The 23,262-nt window shown below is 42.3% G+C and overlaps 1 protein-coding gene across 1 annotated transcript in view; it reads right to left on the reverse strand.

Annotated features, from left to right (window-relative positions):
* Positions 1–345: 345 nt before the first annotated feature.
* The window catches only part of trim71 (tripartite motif containing 71, E3 ubiquitin protein ligase), a 34,455-nt gene continuing 11,538 nt past the window's right edge, over positions 346–23,262 (reverse strand). The window contains exons 2-7 of the mRNA XM_030063881.1: positions 15,626–15,793; positions 11,772–11,906; positions 7,965–8,207; positions 7,327–7,824; positions 6,670–6,810; positions 346–6,336 (exon numbers count right to left, since the gene is read on the reverse strand). Of these exons, the coding sequence (XP_029919741.1) occupies positions 5,764–6,336; positions 6,670–6,810; positions 7,327–7,824; positions 7,965–8,207; positions 11,772–11,906; positions 15,626–15,793 (1,758 nt within the window). The 3' untranslated portion in view covers positions 346–5,763. The remainder of the gene's footprint in view (positions 6,337–6,669; positions 6,811–7,326; positions 7,825–7,964; positions 8,208–11,771; positions 11,907–15,625; positions 15,794–23,262) is intronic.

Below are 23,262 nucleotides of genomic sequence, written 5' to 3' on the forward strand. Positions count from 1 at the left end.
GAGGCCCTCCCTCCAGCTTGAGTGAGGTGAGCTAGTGGAAAATAATTTACAGATCTGGATCCTCACAGCAGAGCTCAAGTTATGTTTTCAGACTTAATTGTAAGGTGATGGCTACACTTTTGACATTGCGTTTGTGTGTGTGTATGACTCGGGGAATTCACAGCCTCATAGAGTTGACAGTATCTGACGCGAGAATTATGTTGTTGTGCGCAAATGTGACCGTATCCCTGTTTTCAAACTGATGCACCAATTCACCTCAGAAAAACATTAGTTTGCTTTCATAAATGAATTTTATTTCGCTTTTGTACAATGTATGAAAAGCAAAGAAGGAGTCAAAACCTGAAGTCAAAGAAATACAAGTTTATTTAAGTGTAAACAAAAACAAAAAACTGCATAGAAAATGTTTAAAGTCCATAGAAGACGGGGAGAGCAGCAGGTGGCCGAAAATATTATAGTCTCCTGTGCTTTATTTAGACTGAAGACCTGACACCAGCGCTTCCACTCTGCACAGTGTGTGTGTGTTTGAGTGTGTGGGGTTAAGAGGGAGGGGAGTCGTGGTGGCAAACTCGAAACTAGAAACACACACACACACGGCATGGACGTGGAAGCGCCAGCAGCATCCATCTAAACTCAGCTGGCCACGCCGGCTCGCCCCGCCTCTTGGACTGTGAGGAGGATACATTCAGTGGATTTCTGCTCGACCACGACACAGATGCAGCGCACAAACACATCGCACACTCGACACACAACCTGCTGCTGTAAGAACAGAAGACAGAACAGAACGAGACTCTGGACGAGGTGAGTAGGCCATTTCCCCTCCGAGCCAAACATTATTCCCATCTTGTCCTAACCTCTGCTCGTGCTGCATGTTCCAAAACCATCTGATAAAGTACTGCTGAGGAACATTTTGCACCAACAAAGAGTGAGCCAAACATTTTTTCTGTAGAGATTTTTTCTCTTCTTCTGTGGCTTCTGTTATGTCTTGTATTGCTACGAGCAGCTGGTTATATAGTAAGTGAGCATCAACAAGATCCCAATCAACCCTTTTCTCTAAAAGGAAAAAATACATTCTAAAAGGGCGAATGAGCATCAAGTGGTGTGGAGTATTTGTACTTTTGTGTTTAGAGAAACAAACAGTTGGCCAAAAAAAAAAAAAAAAAAAAAAATCTGGGGAAACTAATCAAAAGCATTATTTTTTTTTTTCAGATTGAGAAATAATGTGTTTATAACAATATGCAACACAAAAGAATCAGACTAGCACTGAGAGGTCATAACAAAAAAAAAAAAAAAAAATCACTACATCACTACGGGACACGTTTCACTGAGACACCTGCAGGGCAGGGCCACTGAGAACTACCTGAGTTTATTTTTTTCCTTTCTAAATTTTCCAACTTTTTTTCTTTAGAGTATACAATCATTAAAAGAGGTCTATGACCTTGCACACGTCACCTGGTGCAGTTTTGCTTTTTTTCCTCTTAAAGCCATGAGAGGCCAGAAATAAAACGGTGGACAAAACCACAGGGGCCTAATAAAACCCGCCCAACAGGAGTGCAGTCAACCAATCATGTGCTCAGCAGCCATCACTACACTTCCTGTATTCTTACGAGACATGAACGGGGTTGTGGGGGGAGCCAGGTTGACTTGCTAAGTTTGTGCTGGAACAACCTGGCTTTTCCTCACAAGACAGCGAGAGTTTCTATAACTAGGTTGAACACAAAATGGCCTCCTTATGGATTCATCCTCCTTTGAAAGGAAATGTATGCCAAGTGATTCAGAGGAGGAAGCAGCGCCTTTATAGCTTCCTACACCTACAGAGGAGTTGAGTGTGACGGGACAATACATGTTAATGTGCCTATCCATAATATGCATATCAGAGGGCGTAAAAGAGGGGTAAGCACTAATGGCTGAGGGGCACACCAGTATCTGTTCAGTCTGTACTTGATGCTTTCAACAGTCTGCCTGCATCCCATCTCAGGAATCGAGGCATGGCTGGCCGAACAGGTTGTGCTCTGCAGAGCCTCGAGAGAACAGGAAATACAATCGCAAAGGTCAAAGGTTAATTCTATCCAACGCATTCCTAACACACATACACATCTTTGGGTAAATATTTTGAAAAAACAATCCCAAGATTCAGCTACCCACCCCATCTGAGTTTTCAACATCTATCTGAGAGACCTCGGTATAATACAAGGACTTTTAAAGCATGCAACAAATGAAAAACAAAAAGGTTTTAAAATAAATGTTTTCCTCTTTAAGAGTGAAGACCTAAGGATCTTAAAAGATAGAATTCTGCAACCTTAATTTAAAAAAAAAAGACTGATGCATACATGACTGAACATTTCATAGTGTAATACTGAGACACACAAAAAAACGATCTTACTGGTGGAACAAAGTGTTGGGTTCAAAGCAGCAGCGTCTGTGGACTCCAACTGGCTTGCCTTTAATGTGCTAATATCTCCACTTTATAACAAATCATGAACAGGCTTATAGTCACGCGTTAGCTGCAATCAATAGATGCGTTTGTTTAAACCACAGCTTGCATTGTCAATAAGATTGAGTTTAGACTCGTTTCAAGATAATTTACAGCCCTCCATGACCAACACCAAGCATCTCAAAATCCACACTTCTCGCTGTGGAACAATGGTAAATTGTGCTGAAATTAGAGGTAATTCTTGTGCATTTAAAGGTGGACTGGTGAAGTTCTTAACTCTTTAAAAGAGACCACCCCCCCCACCCACCCCCACAATGCGCACAGTAACAAAGTACAAGTGGAATATACATGTTCATTATCATCAGGTAAAGCTAAATGGGGCCCAGCCCTCTTAAGTGCATCCAATCAGAGAGAAAGGAATTATCCCGAGGTACTCTGATTTGTTTAACACTTACATCTATGATGTAATGGTCCAATGACATTTGTCGTCTATAACGGTGTGGTCCAAGTGCCAACCCTGTTTGGCACGTAAATCTCAGGTATATATATATATTTTTGGCACAATGTTCATGACTGCAATATTTGGTTTCTTGATGATAAAAGGCATAGTTTACCAGGCAATTTAAAGTGGACTGAACAAGAAAACTGTTCAGGGATGCAAGATGGGGTAATGACCATACTGGGTCTTTTATTCCATCAGAACACAGAACCACTACGGCTGAGATCTTTGGCCCAAGAGGTATGAGACAAATATTGTAACAGAGGAAGATTCAGAGAATGAGGTATATTCGTAATTTATAAATATCTGATGAGGTATGTTTAAATAAGAGAAGAGTAAAAATTGAGGTATGCAGAATGAGGTATATGAGAGTTACAAGTTGAGGTATTTGAAAGTTCAAACACAGTAGGTATATGTGACATAACTGAGGTATTCAAGAGCTGAGGTATACGAGAAAAAAAAAAAAAAAAAAAAAAGAAAATCACCACTGAAGTAAAGGATATCTCCATGGTGAGGATGTAAATCCTGTTCATGTGCAGACTGGTCCTCTCCTCTGAGGTGAGTGTCAGTCAGAGAATCTTAAAATAGGTCCCATTATTCTTTACTAAGCTAAGGAAGTGGCTAACAGAACCATAATTGTCTAGTGCTTCCAGTGGGACTCATACTGAGAAAGGGTAAGGGGATTCAAAACCCCACAATACATGCACCACAAAGGTGTTAGTCTAGACTAAGTATCTATTAACTTCAATGGTAATTAGGTTGGGATACAAAGACTAATTTGAGATGCTTTTTTGAGCCCATGGGCCATTTGCTACTGATGAGCATATGGGACTTAACTGCATAACGGGCATTATTTGGTGGGCTGAGGTGAAAAAAGGCCAGGGGGAGAAAGGGGTTCTCTTTGGTGCTGTGAGATTGGGTCTGCTTTTCTCTTCAGACATCTCTGCAGACGCAGGACACAGTGGTCTTCCTTCAGAACCAGCCTTACATGGCTAGCAACCTTGTCTTGGCGAGATGTGAAAAGAACTCGTGAACATACACTGTGACCCCTGCAGGCTTTATCTTTATTCTTGTAGTTTTAAGCCTAAGATTGACAGTGCTGTGAACTCAACTCCGTGAGTTTTGGGGGCATTAGACTTCCCAACAATGATTATTTAACAAAATGTCTTTAAAGGGGATTTGTAATTTCTTTAAATGCCAAATCTACACTTGGGCATTATGCAGAAATTCTACCTTTGGTTGACTCCACTAGTTGGTCTATAGACCTCCATCTTTAGAGGACTGGTCTACTAGCACTCAATCTGGAGATCTCTCCTGAACTCCAAGCATCAATAAATAGGGCAGGGCTTTGTGATCATGCCCTCTCAATGGATTGGATTATATTTTAGGCCCCAAGAGCCAAATGGAGTGGCTTTCAACCACACTCTTAATCCAAAGGATTGTTTAGATCAAGCTTTACATGATGTTAATCAAGTCCTCTGGACGGCCAAATTTCATATCTACTTCTGAGGCTTTTGTTGCACAGCTTGCCTCATCAACAAATGTGTTATTCAAATATGATTAAATTTCTAGGATCACGAATGGATCCACATGTTGAAAAATTTATCTCTAAAATCCTTAGGTGGGGCCTCCCTTTTGGAGGAGGCAAAGCTCACCTTGCATAATGATCTTTCCATGTTAGTTGTTCATGCAACAGACTGGATAGTAATGACTTAGGTTGTTTTACTTTAGAAAAGTCACAAACATTAGTTGTTATTCATGCCTTACGGGGCAGTTATCGGGGTTGGGGACATGGATAACTGAATACTTTGGATACAAAGGGAACGTTAACTACAGGGCTTATTTCGGGAATTAGTTCAAGGATTATCTTGGGGATAATTTCCCTAACGCTATACTTTTCGATCATAAAACGAATTCATCTGGGCATCCACTATGATCAATTAGCCTGTAAAGCCAGAGAGCCTAGAAACTACTGATCATTTTGATCAGTCTCATATCATGACCTGAGCTAATATTGATTCTATCAATTTTGGCATCGTTTCAAGCACTCTTCTTGGGCTATCGTGACACTACATAATCCACAGAGCCACAAAGAGACAAGGGTCGATGCATAAGCAAAAGGAGATCAACTAACTAGCCTAAAATATCAAAGGACACCACTGTACCCTAGCTTCCTCTCCAAGCAAAACCTATCAGAATGAATCATGCAGCCTCTACAGCGGTCTGAGTATTGTCTCAGCAACAACATTCAGGAGGTTCATTTTACTCATATTTCAACTGCACAGCAAGAATTCCATTAATCCTGTGCAAATATCAACTGAAGAGTCTATTCTTTTTTGTCTCTCTTAAATAAAGTATTGAGGTAGACGTTTTCTTTTCTTCTTTGTAAAACTTCACGGACTAAACCTCTGCTCAGTGACTATGAGTACATTCATAAAGAGCTAAATGAGGTAGGTATGGAGCAGAGGATAAAAGATTTCAAGAAAAGTGAGAAATTCCCTGAGATGGATACTTGAGGAGAACTTAAAGAGAGAGTTAAGAGCAGCTGAGAGTCAGGAAGGGAAAAATGGCTCTTTTTCTATTGATTATCAATTTGTAGAGGTCCCCTTTGTCATACATACCACAGATATCTGATTTAGAGAATATTAATATAACAAAAAATAATGATCAATAGTTTTATTTTCCCTTCATTTCTACCTGCTCTCAATCCTCCCTTTCAACTCTCCTCCCGTTATGTTTGTTGATTCATTCTCTCTCCTCCATTTCCTTCACCAACAAAGATGCAGAAGGGTGCATGGAGCAAGAGAATGAGAAAATAGAGATACATAACTCTTTAGAATTTGAGGATGCGATTATTTCCGAAGTCGACAACCACAATGACTCCGTCAGGCGTCACAGCCACACCGGAGGGACGATCCATCTGTCCAAAGCCACTCCCCTGCGTGCCAAATTTGCATAAGAAGTTTCCATTGGGCTCAAACACTTGGACTCGGTGGTTGCGGGAGTCAGCCACAATGATGCGGTTCTCCTGGTCCACAGCAACACCCTGGGGCCGCAGGAACTGCCCATTCCCAGTACCCTCGGAGCCCAGGAAGCGGGCAGACTGGCAGTCCGGTCGGATGACCAGGAGGCGGTGGTTGTTGAAGTCAGTCACCACCAGGTGATCTTCGTGGTTGAAGGCCACTCCCCTGGGAGAGTCAAAGTGTTTCCACAAAGCCCCTTCGAAGCCGTACTTGTTAAGGAAGGAGCCGTCAGGGGCAAAGAGCTGCACACGGTGGTTCCTGGTGTCTGAAACCAGGATCTTACCCTCAGAGTTGACAGCCACATCCCAGGGATAGTTGAACTGTCCATTCTTGGTACCCTTCTCCCCAAACTTCAGCAGGAACTGGCCCTCAAAAGTAAACACCTGTCAGAGAAAAAAATCCCATTTACACATTGCTATTTGTCATTTTGATTACCAAGGTATATCTTGAAAGAGAATTACTATGGTATTGCAGTGTGCAAACTGTGCGCAAAAAATATAAGACTGATAGGCCCAGTAGTATGTGAGATTAGCTGCAGACAGATAAACACACACATGGACAGACACACAGAAGGACACACATGACCAAAAGCAATATCCCCTCCAGGCTACTGCCTGGCGGAGAACAATTATGTATAATCACAATATAGTGGCTGAAATGCATAGGAGCATTTTGGCTTCATTGTGCCTTCATTGTGCCCAAATGTGTTTTCATACCTGCACACGGTGATTGTCTTTGTCTGCCACAATGATTCGTCTCTGACTGTCACAGGCCACCCCGGCTGGACGATCGAACTGGCCAGGTCGAGAGCCAAGAGAGCCAAACTTATGGTGGAAGGCACCGCAAGGCTTGAAGATCTGGAGGATGGTGGAGTAAAGAGACTTTTTTACAAAAAAAAAACAAAAACGATCAGCCATGTGAGAGTGAGTCATGCCAAAGGGTCTTGGCTTGAGGTTCAAAGCTATGCTCATTTTTGACCAGAGAGGCAAGAAACAAGAATGTGGAGATCCACTAAGTACACTACTATCAGTGTGGGTAAAGACAAAAAAATACCATAATAGACTAAAGGCTGTGATCTCAATTTAAATCAGTACACAGTTGTATTTATTTATTTACTGTTTTTACTCTTTAATGTGGTATGCATCTCTTACACTGTATTAAGGGTTGCATTTCAATTTCATTGCACAATGACAATAAAGATCTATTCTATTCTATTTAGTTAAGGTGCACTGTCTACTGTTAAGTTCCAGTTAATTGGTTAATTAGTAATGAATATTCTCTTTGCCAGAATATGTTGTCAAAGTGACTGGCCTGCCTTTACGTCTTCATGACTACAGCATGGTGGTAACAGAGCAGTAAGCTAAGTGCTCTACCTGTATGCGGTTGTTGCTACGGTCAGCCACCACCACGTATCCCTCCTTGTCCACGCTGATGCCCCAGGGCCGACACAGCTGGCCATCTCCCTCTCCTTCACACCCAAAGGCCGACACCTGGGAGCCCAGGGCCCCATAGCTTCGGCCTGACTTCACCATCACCTTAAATGGGCTGCCCTGGATGTGCTGGTTGCACACCAGCACTGAAACAAGGTGCTCCCCCTCACACTTTGGCAGGTAGCTGATGGTGTATGAGCCGTTCTGGTGGTCCGTTACCTCTGCTGCAGTCAGGTTACCATCAGCAACTGACATTACAATGGCAGACACTGTGTCCCCACCAGAGAGGCGTGGCTCTCCATCGTGATCATATCCAATCACAGTGAAGGAGGCGGGCTTGCCACGAAGCGCACTTTTCAGACCTTCGCCATGGGCTTTGGTGACGGGGGCAAAGGCTCCACTGCTGATGAGGCCCATGGACTGGATGGCTATGTACAGAGCCTGTATCAACAACGATGGAATTAGCACATTAGGAGATCATACATCTCTTTGAACACATATGTCAAGTGGTTATGATGCAATCAGATGTGTTTTAGCCCCTGTTTTAAGAAACTGTTCCCTTGCATGATTCTAGTGCTTACCTGATCTGGAGGGGTGAACATGAAGCGGTCATCCTCCTGGGGCTGCAGCAGGCCCCTGAGTGCTTTCAGTTCGTGGATCTGAGTGAGCATTCGCTCACGGGCCAGCAGCACATCTAGGTGATGTCCCTCATCCAGCACCTGGCTGACGGCAGCGATGGTGCTGTCCAGCTTGGTCAGACTCTGGTGCAGCTTCTCCACCTGCAGGTACAGGGACTTGGCCTTCACCTGACGGATCTTCTCCACCTGAAAGGGAGAGGGAGGGCGGGACAATTTGAATAAGGGAACAACCAGAGTAGGTGTTTACTAAGAGGGTGTTAACTAGGGGTGGAAACAGGAGCGTATGAATGATCTGTTTCTGCATAAAGATATTTCTCATGCACAGATGTCCAAGCAACACCAGCAAAACATTTATTGAGAATACTCTTGTCCTGTTTGATATTTTGTATAAGCTTATTTGATTTCAAAATTAGAATAATGACTATAGCCTGGCATTTTACAGCCTGTTTGCTATACTATAACCACCAAGAAGGTACATGTAAAGTAATATGAAGACAAGGGTTGACTGCAATGTGCTATCATCAGTATCACATCAGTGTAATTTCAATTCACCCTTTTATTTATTTCAATAATATCTACAAAAAATGCAATCCCTCTAGAAACGGAGTTATTAAGCACAGATCATCATCACCACATCATCAGACCAACAAAAGCACAGACGTCAGGGTGGCCTGACAGGAAAGTGAGAAAGAGGGTTATGTAAAAGAAAGAGAATGGAAGTGAGTGTCACAAGATAATCAAATCTTAGATTGCAAAAACCTAGAACCTCACTTTACCAGTGTCCATTTTAGTTAAGAGTGAGAACACAGATATAGTTACTGCTCAGTCAGAGAGAATAAAGCTTTCAACAGGGTGGAAGGACCTCAGAGACATGGGCTGGGCCTTTACTTACCATCACCTAACAAAAAGAAAAACAAAACACAATAGCACGAATCCCTCTGTGGTTAGAGGGACTTTTGATGGTGGAGAGGGGGGAGTACTGAGTGAAACAAAGGGGTGTCCAAAAGAGAGGGGTCCTTTGTTGATCCTTGGTATAAGTAGAACTGTAATTTGCATCTCTGGGACTAGAGTTACACTTTATGGTCACAGAGGACAAAGACTCAAGTTGGGCTTTCTAATGGACCTGTGACTACTTTTTAGTTCCTCATTTGAGAAGCATGTGCGCGCACACACATGCACATGCACACGCACACACCCACGCAAACACACATAAAGGCAGAGTTGGTATGCATTTCAAAGAAGTGCAGGGCATGATCCTGTGAAATAAAAGAGAGAGGATGAAAGGAAAATCGTGAAAGTGCAAAAGCAAGCAAGAAAGAAAGAAACAGAAGGAAATAAAGAAAGAAAGAAAGAAAAACTCTGTTTAGGGTTAGGGTTGCAGTGATTACTTTATCAGAGAGCCACTTCAGGTTGGGGGTATAATGTGTGTTCTGTAGTCTTGTATGGGGGAATTAAAGAGAGAACACGGGTAAGTAAAAACCTCCTGTGTGACACTTTGACCTTAGTTCTTGCACTGCACACACGTGCACACACACAGACACACACAGAAGCTGTCAGATCTGAGGGAGTAAGACGTAGGGCAGTTTTTACGATGTTACTGAGCCGCTCTAAGCGGAAGGGTAGGAATAAGGGTTTTCTTTAATGGTAGACTGGCAAGTATTAAGTTAACTGTTCTGCCCCCCTGGATGTATTAGCCCACAGCAACACACATACGTGTGTGTTGCTAAAACCTTGTAGTCAAGTGTGTGTATGTGTGTGTGTGTGCATGTGCGTGGGTGTGTGAGAAACATTTGAGTGCAGCGCAGTGTATGGAGCACACTGTCAGGCCTTTTGAACTTGTGGTATATTTTTCTACTAGTATCATTTTATTTAGTTAGTTTATGAGGACTCAACATTTGAGTGTTGAGCTAGGGGAAAGGGGCCTCAAGACTGAGGGCCTTTTTCTCCACCAAAAGCCTGGTCTTTCTCTGCGTAATCTTAAACCTGGGGGGCCCTAGGTGTCTGTTTCATAATACCAACCCAGATCTTGACTTCATTGTTGCTTCCTAGTTGCTACAGTGCCAACATGGGGCCTAAACCTAGTTCATCACAGACATTTACATTTTTAACTTTTGTCCAAAGTGTGCACTAGATGTATACATTCTACTGTGGCTGGACCAGTAACAGTCTAGACAAAGCCCATTAGTTTCTTTGGACTTCCACTTTTATTCAATATAATTTTTTTTTACCTCCATCAACGGAGTTGGATGTGCACAAAACTTTGCAGAAAGGTTAGTCATGGGCCAACAAATAGTTGATAAACTTTCCATGCTGGTTGGTCAAAATGGGGCCTGGTAGCAGGCATTGCTTATCACAACGAGGTACATAACTTAAAAAATGTGAGTAAATGTAATAATATAATAAAAGGCATATATCTTCCAAATGGATTCACACAACAAGGCAAAACTTTGTGGAAAGCTTGGCACTGGAGCAAGTAAGAGCTCATTAACCTTTCACATATACTAGTCGAAAGGGAGTGTCATGGTGGGCAGGGTTTAATGATCCAAAGATCAAGGCTGATGTCAATCAGTTGAATTTCAGAGAGACATCCCCAGAAATATGGGACAAAAAAAGCAAGACACCATCACCATCACATTTTCAGTAAATAAAAGATTCTAAGTTTAGCTAAATTTATTGATTTTCATTATGTAAAGCTTGCTTTTAGCTTGTGCTACGTTTGTTCCTAAGTCTTTCTGCAAATACATCAAAAGATTGCAGAGCTGTAGCAGATCCACCAGAGCAGCTTCAAGAGGCAACTGTGAAGTTCCATCCTGTATAACATTTTTTGCTCAGAGTGTTTTCTGTGAAGGGTGTTGCAAATTAGCATCTGCTACAAACAAAATGACACTTCACATCACATCACATAGCTGTTTTCAGTTCATCTATGTGCTCTGTATAGGCCCCTATCAAATAAACTAAAAACAAAGAGAGATATTGTTCACTGGATCAACCTTCCTGTTGTTTGGGCCTCAGACCAGCTGGTCATGCGATCACATGCATGTCACACAGACAAAAACTAACAAACACTGTCATGCCTCACAGCTACCACAACTCTGTAACATATCAATTATCTATGTTTGTCATGGAGAGCATCTGCACAGGCAAATATATCTGCAGACACCCTTGCATAGGCAAATAATACACCTTAAATGGACAAAATTATCCATTACATCTAATCTCTTTTAATCTAAAAATAAATAAATAAATAAATAAATAAAAATTACAGCACACCTTGAGAGGCTGCCAAACAGGTGTGTGGAGATGATTCAAGACAAACAGTTTCAGCAATTATGTTTATTCATTATGTTGCTCATCATGTTAATTGTGCATTTATTGCATAACAAATAGACTTAAAACACAGAAATTAGCTAAAGTAACAAGCTGAGCCGTATATGGGTTATAGCCTCTCATTTTATTTTAGTGAAGGCAGACAAGCACTGCCAAAACTTCTCTGATCTTCTCTGATTAGCAGGTGGTATGCTTATGAACTTCAAATAGCAGTGTTCAATTATCAGGAGACAATTTTATATTGATTTATATAACACCAAAGTGCCTGAGTAGGAGTGCTTGGGAGCTGTTTTCAGAGCTGATCCAAATAACACATCAGTACATCTCTAACTACTGCATGCTGTAAAAAAAAAAAAAAAAAAAAGTGAGGGTGTAGCATAGAAACTGACTAAAAGCCGGAGAGGACTTCAGGGAGGAGCTCACCTTCCACAGTAGTTCACACTCCCTCTCTTCCAGCGCTTTCTTGTGCCTGAGGACGATAGCCTTCACTTCGGTCTGTACCACCTTGGCCTTGATTTCCACCTGCTCCGCCATGGCCTGGGCCTTCTCCATGCTCAGCTAGAGAGACAAGAAAACAGCGATGTGGGTTTGCTAATGTGGCGTAACGCCCCATCGGTCTTCAGGCATCCAGGTTGATCTTCATTTGGAACAAAATGGAAATACCTGGAATTTTAAAAACAACCTGGGAATTCCTCTGCCAATACTTCAGGGATAATTAGAAAGGCAGACAGAAAGAAACAGACAGAAAGACAGATGAATAACTCTCAATCTACGATCCAACACAGAGGCAGGACAGATGAAGAATTACCGGGATAGGGGACTTTAAAAGTATTTAAGCACCATTGCGTGCCCCGTTTCATTACTCTGCTGGTATAGAGATGAGGGCAGGAAACAGGATGCAGAAAAGCAGGAAACATTAAAAGCAAGGACTCTATATGTTACATCTTCCTGGTAAGTGAATGCACAGACACCTGCTCAGTTATTGTGACTCATTCCTTTCTCACGTTTAGAGGGGAAATAGGAAACACGAGGGTCAGGAATAGTAAGTTGCCCTAAACCCCACACAATACAATACAACTTCCTACTGGCACTGATTCCCAAAACCACTCACCCTCTGTATCCAGCTCTGTGTCATGACTATTATATGGATGACAAGGCAATAACTTTGAAAAATGCTTAGTAAACATCTTTCAGGTTTAGTGCAGTACACTAAACCTTGGAAGCAATTTGTGACCCACCCATTTCATCCATGCATTTAAAATTTACAGCAATTATACTGGTATAATGCTATGTTTTGGTAGTGCTCCATAGTGTTAACATTAATAGAAAATACAGACATAAAGCTTAAATGCCATCACAAGTCATACAGTAATTGCAATTTCTCTCATATAAACTGCAATTTGACAAAGTTCCCATATTATTCGCCCCTAGTAACTTTATAGAGCCACTAAAATCATCTGTATCAGAGACCTGAAAAACGTTACACTTACAGAGCTTAGCTTAAATGCCCATTCTTCCTGGCTGAACCCCTCCCTCTCCACCCCATCTGTTTTATATGGCTTTTCCTCTGGCGCTTTTTGGGAGGTTACAGGGTGAGCCGGACCTCACAAGGACCAAGGAGAGGTGGGATAAGGCTTCCTTTGTGATATCTGCCGCAGGGACCAAAGGTCGCCTAAACCCCTGCAGGTCACGATCTGCGACCCCCGTCTTAAGACACATACCTCCCACCCCCACCCCACCCTTGGGAGGACAAAGCCTGGCAGCAGGGTCCTTTTCTCTTTCGCCTGGCCATTTGAAGCGGGCAGCTAAAGGGTCAGCTAAATCAGACCCCCAGAAAGGGAACAGCAGGCAGGCAATCCTGAGGTAATAGGGGGAGGACTGTTACCGATACATAGTGAGAAGGAGGCAGGAAGAAGACTATGGTAGCTGACACTGATAACACTATATTAGCTAACATAGCTAAGACAGAACACGTTATCCTGTGTTCTGTCTTTTTATTTTGTTGGCATGCTCATCGTTCATCTCCAACATTTATTGTCCTAATGTCTTGCTCTCTAATCCTAATTTATTCTCCTTCTCTGATTACTGCCCTTTCTCTCACTCTCACTCTTTCTCTCTCTCTCCTCATGAGAGCAGCAGCTTGGAACACAAAGAGGGTCAAACTGACCAATCAAACTGCAGAGGGAGCTCTGGCCATCCAGCAGGTCACAAGTTCAGGGTCAAAGGTCAGGGAAGATAATGGGTGTGGAGTGGGCGGAAATTTCCTACCCCAGGGGCTAGGTATGTGGGTGTGTGTGTGTCTGTGTGTTTACATATTCTCTGGCATCAGCATTTACTCCCGGGGTGACCTGCGACAGAATGGACAAACACACCAATACACCAAACGCCAGCACAACAGCACCGTAAAACACTGCCAGATGGTACATGGTGTTTCCTATGACTCAGCTGCATGGACCTTGGTGCTTTTAGCGAAATTAAAGGGGTGGGTGCGGGGAGGTGACGATTCCCAGTGCTGAAGCAAATGTGCGTTACAGGACAAGGCTCTGAGATGAAACTCGAATGTCTGTATAGTGGCTGTACAATGTTGGACATCCACAAGAAAACAAACTACATCTGTGTGTGGAGATATTATTCAAGATGCAATTCAAGTCTGCTCTAGGAAGTCCTTTGTACCTAAATGGTTTCAACACCTGATTCAACCGGAATATGGCCCAATCTCACAACTATCATGTGAGAGTGACTGGCAAGGCACAGCCCCCGCTCAGGAGATAGAGAGATATATGCTAGCATGTCACATGACCTTAGTGGAATGGCTAATGTTTCAGGTTTCTGGGAAGACTTGCCCAAGGTCACAACATTGCTCCGCCTTTTTAACCTATTCAGCATTAGTGTGTTCCTCAGCCCAGTTGAATGTGGTTTCCACAGAAATCTCAAACAGAGATTCAATTAAGACATAGCTCTGTTTTAGAAGAATTCCCTACAGTTCACTGACAGCAAATGCAACTCATTTGGCTCTATTGAACAGAGGGAAAATAAGAATTTATAGGCATAGATCTTGTGGTAGATAACCAAAATGACCAAAACACGCAAAACTGAGCTTTTCAAAAATGGCCTCATCATGTGATCAGATAGATCATCATGTGATCTCTACCCTGTTTACGACTGCTTCCGCACTTCATTCAGACTTTTGGGCATTGTAGTGTGGACTTGTGGCTGTTGGAAAGCATAGATGGAAAACCAAAACAGCATTTATAACCTTCTTTGCTTTACTCTGTTTATATATTTTAAAAAAAATACCCAACTAATCAGCAAGCTATATAGATTTGGCACAAACACAGGATAACAGATTAGACTGCATTCTCTTGTCAGTGAGACCATGTTCCCTCCCCTCTCATCCTCTCTTCTCCCTCCTCCTCTTTTTTCACATTCGTACCTTCTGCTATGCAACACAGCTGGAGCCAAAGGGGGGTCTAGGAAGCTGCCACACAATCTGCAATCACGTAAATGACGAGAAGCTCCAGGGTGTCTGTGTGATACCGAGTGGGTGAGTAGGGGGAAGGCTAAGTGTTCTACTCCTTTAAAAAGAGGAGGGGACCTTTTCCATTCTCTGAAATCCTTTAAATACCTCATCTACCCTGCCCCCCATCCTCCCCGCCCTTCCTCCTCCCCCTTTGACCTTCAGCCCTGCCCCCATCCAGACCTCACTCCATGCGACCCATCCCCTGTCCTCGGCCAGCTGGCCACCTCTAACCCCAGGCTGCTCAGCAAACTAGGCCTGGTCAGTCTCAAACATATCTGAGTTGATCATCTCCACAAGCGGCTTGCACTACATTGACACAAGATGGAAAGACACAGCTGTTTGGCTAAGTCCTCCTAAGAGATGGAGCTGTTGGTCTGTCTGGATAATATAAAACTGAAAATAAAGGGTGATACAGCAGATTGTTGTCTGTTCAGTTTAGATTTAAATGAATGTGACCCCCAAGTCTTCTAAATTGATATTTGATTACTGTTTTTTGATGAAATTTGATGTGCACAATTTTTTTTAACCTTGTGCTCTCTTATGTCATCATATTCTGATTATACAAAGAATATTCTTTTATCCGACATTGTACATTAGCCTATATGTTGCTGGCCTCAGGTTTTATGTTTGCCTTGTGTTCTTGGCAAGGTCTCCTTTGAAATGCAGAGTCTCAAGACATTCAGCAGAGCCGGCCTGGTTACAAAAAATAAATACTGAAGAACTGTTTTCTCCTTGGGCATCTCAGCCCAAGTCTCACCTGCACGGCCTGTCGTCCCTGCTGTGCATCAGCCAACAGCTGGATGGTGATGGCTCTGGAGTCCTGGACGGCATCTTGGAGGTAGACAAAGCTGTGGCCCATGTGACGCCCCACGCTGCACTCCCTGCAGATAGGCACCGAGCAGGTCTCACAGAAGAACAGGAACACCTGGGAAGGCACAGAAACAGACAGAGAAATGACTTTTGCGTTCGACATACCACAAACTGGAACTACAAACATGCAGAAATTGGGGTGTGGAGGTCCAAAGTCCAATGAAGATGAGAGGAACTAAGAGGCTGCACTCACAAATGGATGACAATTTTCTATTTTAATTTCTATTTTAACTGAATATCTGACTCATGACCCTGTCATGGGCAAACAAAGTTATGCCTTTAACTTTCAAATTATTGGTTCACCTCAGAACACAAATGAGGTCTGGAGGGAGTGTCTGAGTGCCTCATATACAGCATCTTACAGACACTGTATAGTCACCTTGTATGTACAGGAGATGATTTAAATTCTAATTCAAACTTGTCAGAAAGTATTGTTTGCAACCTTTTTTTTTTTTTTTTCTCCTCAGTGGACAATTTTCTCTCTGTATTTGTGCTGTGAGATTTCAGTTTTCAAAAAGCACATTTTTAATGGTGTTGGGACTGTGTTGAACCCTAGCAAGAAGCTGCAGCAGAGTGGTATATTTCTCTTCACTACAGCAAGAGCAGAGGTTGTGCTATGTTCAGTTTTAAATTATAGTAATCAAAACTTTAATAGTGAACCTACACTTAAAGACATTTAGGCTAACAGGCAGTGTGATGTGAGGTAATGATCTAAAAGGCTGCACCACATAGCCTAAACTTTGGCCATTTTGCCAATTTGCATGTATTGGCATTATTTGAAAGTTAATATGAACAGTAAAACTGTGTCACATGATAATTAAATTATTGCAGAGGGCCTGTTTCTGGGTAAATTGATGCATGTTGTCTGAATGTGTCTGAATGAAAGGATGCCTATCCTGTGATTTCACAAGAGACCAACCCAGCTGCATGAAAATGAATGTGTTTGAGTATACTCAGTCTCCATCATCTGACGATGAAATGAGAATGGCCAGATCAATACATCACAAAGTTTAGTGTCTTTCACTCACCACTCTCTCTCTCTCTCTCACACACACACACACACACACACACACACACACACACACACACAGCTAATGAATGAGAGAGACCATGCATGACAAACAGGCCATCCATATGCATGCATGGCCAGGGAGGGCCACATCAGCCCAACACCCCAGAGAGCTTCTGTTTCCCAACCATAATGCCCGAGGAAGCAGAGACGGATTAAAAAGCCACCCAGCCCACGTCAGTACTGATTTCGGGGTGTCTTTTCACCTCTGGGGAGTAGGGTTGTAAAGGGATTTTCCATACCCATTTCACATTTTATAAAGCCCTGCTTTAAACTCAAAAGATTATTGGCTGATACGCTGCATGGTCAGTAAAGGCCTAAACATACTTTCTGTGTTCTGAGTCTGCAAATAGCTGCGGGAATTAACTGGTCGCATGGACATGCATGCAATTTCGGTCATACTACAATTGAGGGTCCGTGTCGATCTGGGGTTCCACACATGCACATTTCCTGATCTGATGTGTGTGTGTGTGTGTGTGTGAGAGAGAGAGAGAGAGAGAGAGAAAAAAAGCGAGAGAAAAAGACAGAGAGTGCTGTGTTTGTGCATGTGTGTAAGTATATAAGTATATAAGTGCAACAAGCCCTCCTCTCCCATCAGTAACACAGTGATCCATCGGGAGCATGCGCAGTCGGTGTGCTTGTTATGTGTAGAGACTGCCTGGTCACAATTTTTGGGTTGCATGCAGACGTTTACATAGGTGACATTAAAGCCACACAGACCGAAGCGGACCCTCGTGGATGCGCAAACTACAAGAATTCCAAGAATATTTTCATCTAAAATATCCCACGACTATCCCTGGTTTTTGTATTTCCATGGCTGAAAAAGCACAAGCAGCAATGATTGCGGTCAACAAAAAGCTCCTCTGTCCCTTGAGGAAGAAGGGGCCAAATGTCACAATTCTGAGCTCAAACGTAAGCCTTGCTTTAAACCCCATGTCTGAATGCTGATTGGTTGTAATGGGAGGATAATTAAATATGCACTGACCATCATATCCCAGTGAGACACGAGATCAATGGCCTCCTAAAGCATAAGACTTGAGTGAAAGGGGAGGGGCCTGCGATCAATCCATCAATAATGGCTGTTCCCCTGGGGAATACAATAATCTAATGACACACACACACACACACACACACACACACACCTCTGCTTGCCTCCTATTTCTCTTCTCTCCTTCTGGAGCTTTCCTTGGATGCCTTTCCTGTCCTTTCTTGGCATCTCCACCTCTACTATTGAACCCCGTCTTCTTCTTCTGCCTCTGCAGCACTCTGTCACTCAGTGCCCTCCTCTCCTCTCTGACCCCCCCCATCCCTGCCCCCTTCAACATCTCCCAAATTCCAAGGGGAAGGGACACACAAAAGGAAGGAATGCAGTTGGGCTGGAGCAAAGCAGGAGGAGGAGGAGGTGGAAGGTGGAGATAGACAGATGATGGACACAGGGCTGAGGCAGGGGGAGAGACAAGGCAGGGGGGGTTGGAAGATTGATGGTGCAAATATGGGACAGATTCTGGTTAGAGGTCCACCAATAGTATCTGCAGCATTGGGATCAGCACCAGCCCAGCTCTCAAGAGATCAGGACTGGAGCTGTTGTATATTGATACCTCAGTGACATGCATTTTGGTGCAAAATGAAACCAGGTTTTCAGCATTTTACAGCAACTGATGTTTAGAGGCAGAATAAACAGCAATTTGTTTTATTAAACCTGGACTACTACACTCTTCTTAACCTAAACCTTTTTGGATTAAGGTCGATTTATAGTTCTATCACTGTTACAATGTTGTAGTTGTCCACAAGAATGAAAAAATTCCCATCATTGGCAGGCATGCACAGAGCATTTACATTTCTTTACATTCCGAATGAACTGCCAGACATATGGATGTGTCAAAATAAAAGCTTAGAGATATTTCTCACCACGAATTCAGTGAAGTCTTGCAATCTTGATCATTTTGGGATGAGGTGATGCAAAAATTAAAATCTTTACAAAGCTCCTTTGACTCTTTCTCTCTCTCTTGACTGGCTACATGTTGTCTTCACAAAGAGTGGAAATCAACTGCAAACAAGGTGGGAAAGTGGAGGAATCACCGTTGCTGCGGTCTTGCATCATCCTACGTGCTCATGTAGAGGGGTACATAAGCTAAAACGGCAGTCTCTAGCTGTGTTTGAAATTCTATCACAAAACTGTGCTTGACCAGTGCAAACAAAAATACACAACAGTTCAGCATCTACGCTATTACAGTCTATTGTTTGTTTTATTATAAGCATTTATTTGGCTGAATAACATCCGATTCAGGTCAGTACCTAATTTGATCAAATGAACACAACTGCCGAATGTGTTTGCATTTTCTCTACTTATCGTGTCTATACTTATCTACTTTTTTAGTGTGATAAAAGAAGCTCCTTTAAGGGATAGCTCAGTGCATTGGTTGTGTGTGTTGCAAGCCTGCGGTCAAGAGACAGAACAACAAAGATGGTGGAGCTGGCGACCAGGACAGGGAGTATGAATGTTACCAAAGCCCAAGCCAAGTGCCTGTATTCTCAAGGTGGACTGACCTTTCAGGTGGACCAGCTATTCTCATTTTAGTGACAATCTCAGCCACTTCTAAAGAGAATGGAGAAATGTCTGGCTAATGAGTGTCTCCTGAGTTCCCTGCTCCTCCAAGCAGCAAATGTACTGGCAATTGCCGGTTGCTGGGCTGATGGTCAGCGGTAGGAAAATGTTGACAAATCGTCCAAGCCTAATAAGCAGCTAGCCATCTCTACCCATGTCTATAGGCTATAATCTCATCGGTGCATCAGCACAAAGATCAATAGAATATCATATTGTGGTTTCATTCTTACTATTGCTAATGTTTTGGGCCAGTGCTGGTGGAGACGATGTGGAAAGGTCAAAAACAACAGAGGACCCAAGGCCCTGTTGAAGAAAACACTGGAGTAGCATTTCACTGGGGCACTGGATCCTGTGACAGATAGCAGAAACTGGCCTATGATAGACTTACTACTATGTGCTGCTAATGTGTCGTCAACAGCTCCAGAGTCTTTGAGGCGTCGCACACTCTCAAACACAAACACACACACGTAGGGCTGTGGATTACATAACACACTGGCCCCTTGGAACGCTGGTCAATATTATTGACTCGCAGGATGCTGGTTCTTCCCAGAGGTCTTCATGAAGAATTTCTCCCTCTGTCTCTGTCAGAACTACAAGTCTCAATATGCCACAAATTTTAATTCGGTTTCCTAGGAGTAAACAAACAAAAAAAAATCTCTCTCATTCCATGAAAATAGCTGCTATGTTACACAAGAATGCCTTCCTAGAATAGGCCAGGCATGTAACGAGAATGCCATATACACACACACAAAGACTCAAACATGAACACACACATGCAAAACAGATACCTCCAGTAAGCCCCACAGAAATGTGAAACACAGCTTTAAGATGCGAAATAGTGACTTGATGAGAACTTGTAAATTCCATTGTGGAGGGAAGGCCTTCACAGTGAGGTGATTCACCCACGCAATTAATTGACACTACACACACGCGCAATACATACATGACACTGAAACCAAACACACAAGCATTGCACACACACTCACATACATGCAAAATACGCTGAAAATTAAACAAAATGCACCTACACACACACACACAATAAAACTGATTAGTGTGTACACTGTGTGTTCTAGCTGTTGGGGAGGGGCTGATCCAACATGCCAACAACAGCCATAAAACCAGCCTGGGCAGCAGGGCTGGGCCACATTGGGCGAGTGAGTTATTGTATTTCATTAGTGCACCGGATGTTACTCGTCCTCCCCTCTCCCCATTACGCTCTTCCCCCACTACTTTACACTCACACACACACTACTATATATTAGCTGCTGGTTTATTGCCAGACATATACATAAAAGGATGCTGCTGCAGGACGTGTGACCTGATCTGGGCACGGTAATTTGACTACCATCCCATTTCCTTTAGTTCCTATTCAAATATGAACCATGGATTATTTTGTGCCCACCTCAGTTTGAGAAATTGCATAACAGTGCTGGTAATATGACTCTGTTTAATGCATACAGCCCCATTAAAAACCTATGACTTATAGTAACCCTACAACACACTACAGGAGGATATTACACAAAAACACAACACAAGGTCCCTAATGTAATACTGTGATACAATACTGTGATATTAATACTATAAAATGTCCTTGAACAGCAATGTCTGCTGCTTTTAATTATTCTTTTAATCATATTAATTTGCTTGTGTTTTATTGTTTTGATTTTGTGTTTGGCAGTCTCTTTTACTGTTAATATGCTATCTGCTTTTGCTTGTTTGCTTTTATTGTTTTATTCATTTGTCTGTGCACTTTGTAAAGTACTTTGGGTATGAACTGTGCCATATCCAGCCTGCAGAAAATTAACAAATTCAGAAAATGTGAGGAGGCCCGTGTCAAATCTTCACACAGGCATGGGGACAATGTTTACCACCAGTCAGGACACAGCATCACCACGTCAAAACCAGTTAAACCAGAGGACTTTTACTGCCCATCAGTACTGCATTCTGCAGTTACATTTCTGGAATAACAGATTTCACTCCTCCTTGGCCGAGGTCATCACCCTACTGAGAGCATTTTCTAGTTAATCTAGTCATTACTATGAATTTCCCTGTTTTTAGGAGTCTGTTCAAACTAATATGGGTTAATAAAAATATCACAAATTTTGTAAGAAAGAGAAAATATCAAACATTAATAGAACAATTAGGCCTAAATATATCAAAATTTTGTTATGTGAATGTCCAGCCCCCACAGTGTCTTACAATTAATGTAGTTCATGTAGATGATGTAGATGATTAATGTAGGTGATGACCCCTGCCAAAGAAGATTTTAAAAAATGAAGTTATGTTTAATAAGGTGTACAGTTATTACAAACTCAATACCAAAGACATAAAATAACACCAAAAAGACATGTCAAATAGTTGTTCCTAACACAGACCCAATATTTCAAATAGGCTGTACTATGGGTTTCCTTTTGGCTGTCTTGATGGCTTGAAAACTTAAACAGTTTCTCCTTAATTAAAAACGAACCTTCATGTCTGTTTCAGCCTTTATGCTGGTGTTGACAGAGACATGCAGCTGTGCCATCATTTGCAATTCCTGTGTGACTTATTTTAGATGAATGATAAAACCTGACAAAGCACACTAAAGTCAGTTTTTTATCTTTTATAAAAACTGCTGGAACTGGGCAACTTTAGTATCATTACACAACAGAGATGAGTACGCTGTAACACGATATCATATGGATCACAGCGGTACAAAAATATTAATCAGCTGTATCTAAATGACTACATATGGCACTGCATCCTCACATTTCAGCTTTACATTTCCAAATGCCTAAAATAACAAAATTGTGAGGTGAAAACAGCATTACAGCAGATGCATGATGGGCTCAGTGGCTGCAGCTTGCAGGCTGCAGCAGAATAACCCCGCACCCTCCCTCCTGCTATCCATAGGCACTGGGAACTGGGGGAGAGGGCACGAGCCTGACCAGCCAGTAATATCACTCGGTGTAGCACTCGCTGCCTGCGTGCACACCAAGTGGGGGGAAGGGACAAGGGCCGAGCAGTATCACACTGTGGTGCCAGAAACACCCAGGCTGCTCTGGGAACTGTGAAAGCACGTTCACTGAAAAAAAATGTCACCTCTTTGCACTGACAAAATTTCTATGAAAAGGAAAAGTTCTTTGACCAGGAGTGGCTCTATCCAAATGCCACCTCCTGGCAGTCTCTATGTTAAGCTACGTAGTGAGTAACAAGGGCAACATGCTTAATTGTGAACACATCAAGTTTTGTGTATGTGAATTTCCTATATTCTTTAATCAAGTCTGCTTTCACTTCAAGCTACTGATTGCCTCCAAAAAATATGTTCATATTTATTTCAGAATATGTGTTTTTGTTTCAAGTTTGAAAATATTTTAAAATATTTGTACATTAATTTTGTTGTTTAAAAAACATTCTGGGCAGCTAAAACCATTTGGGGTGTGCGCATATATATATATATATATATATATATATATATATATATATATATATATATATATATAGTAAACGGTACAAAGGAAGAAAATCTGTTTCCACTATCCAGATATATTTTAATGAATGTCATCTGCATGTACAAATACATTTTTCAGCCTCCACACTCAATTTTAAGCATATGTGGAGGGTATTTTTTGCAGTATGAAGATGAATGGTGTGCAAGAATATTTTTCCACAACCTGTTCTAGAGCATGTCGGGTCAAAGTTATGTATGCTCTTTTCTTTTTCTGCCTGTCAACACAGAGAAACAAGAAGGGTCAGAGACTTATGGACACACACAAAAACACACTATAGAGACATTCTTAGAGGCTGATGTCAGCCTGCCTGGCGGCTGGGGCCAAACATGGTGAAGAATGGCAGTTCCTGTTTTAGC

The sequence above is a fragment of the Myripristis murdjan genome, chromosome 11 (assembly GCF_902150065.1).
Source record: "Myripristis murdjan chromosome 11, fMyrMur1.1, whole genome shotgun sequence".
Classification (NCBI taxonomy): domain Eukaryota; kingdom Metazoa; phylum Chordata; class Actinopteri; order Holocentriformes; family Holocentridae; genus Myripristis; species Myripristis murdjan.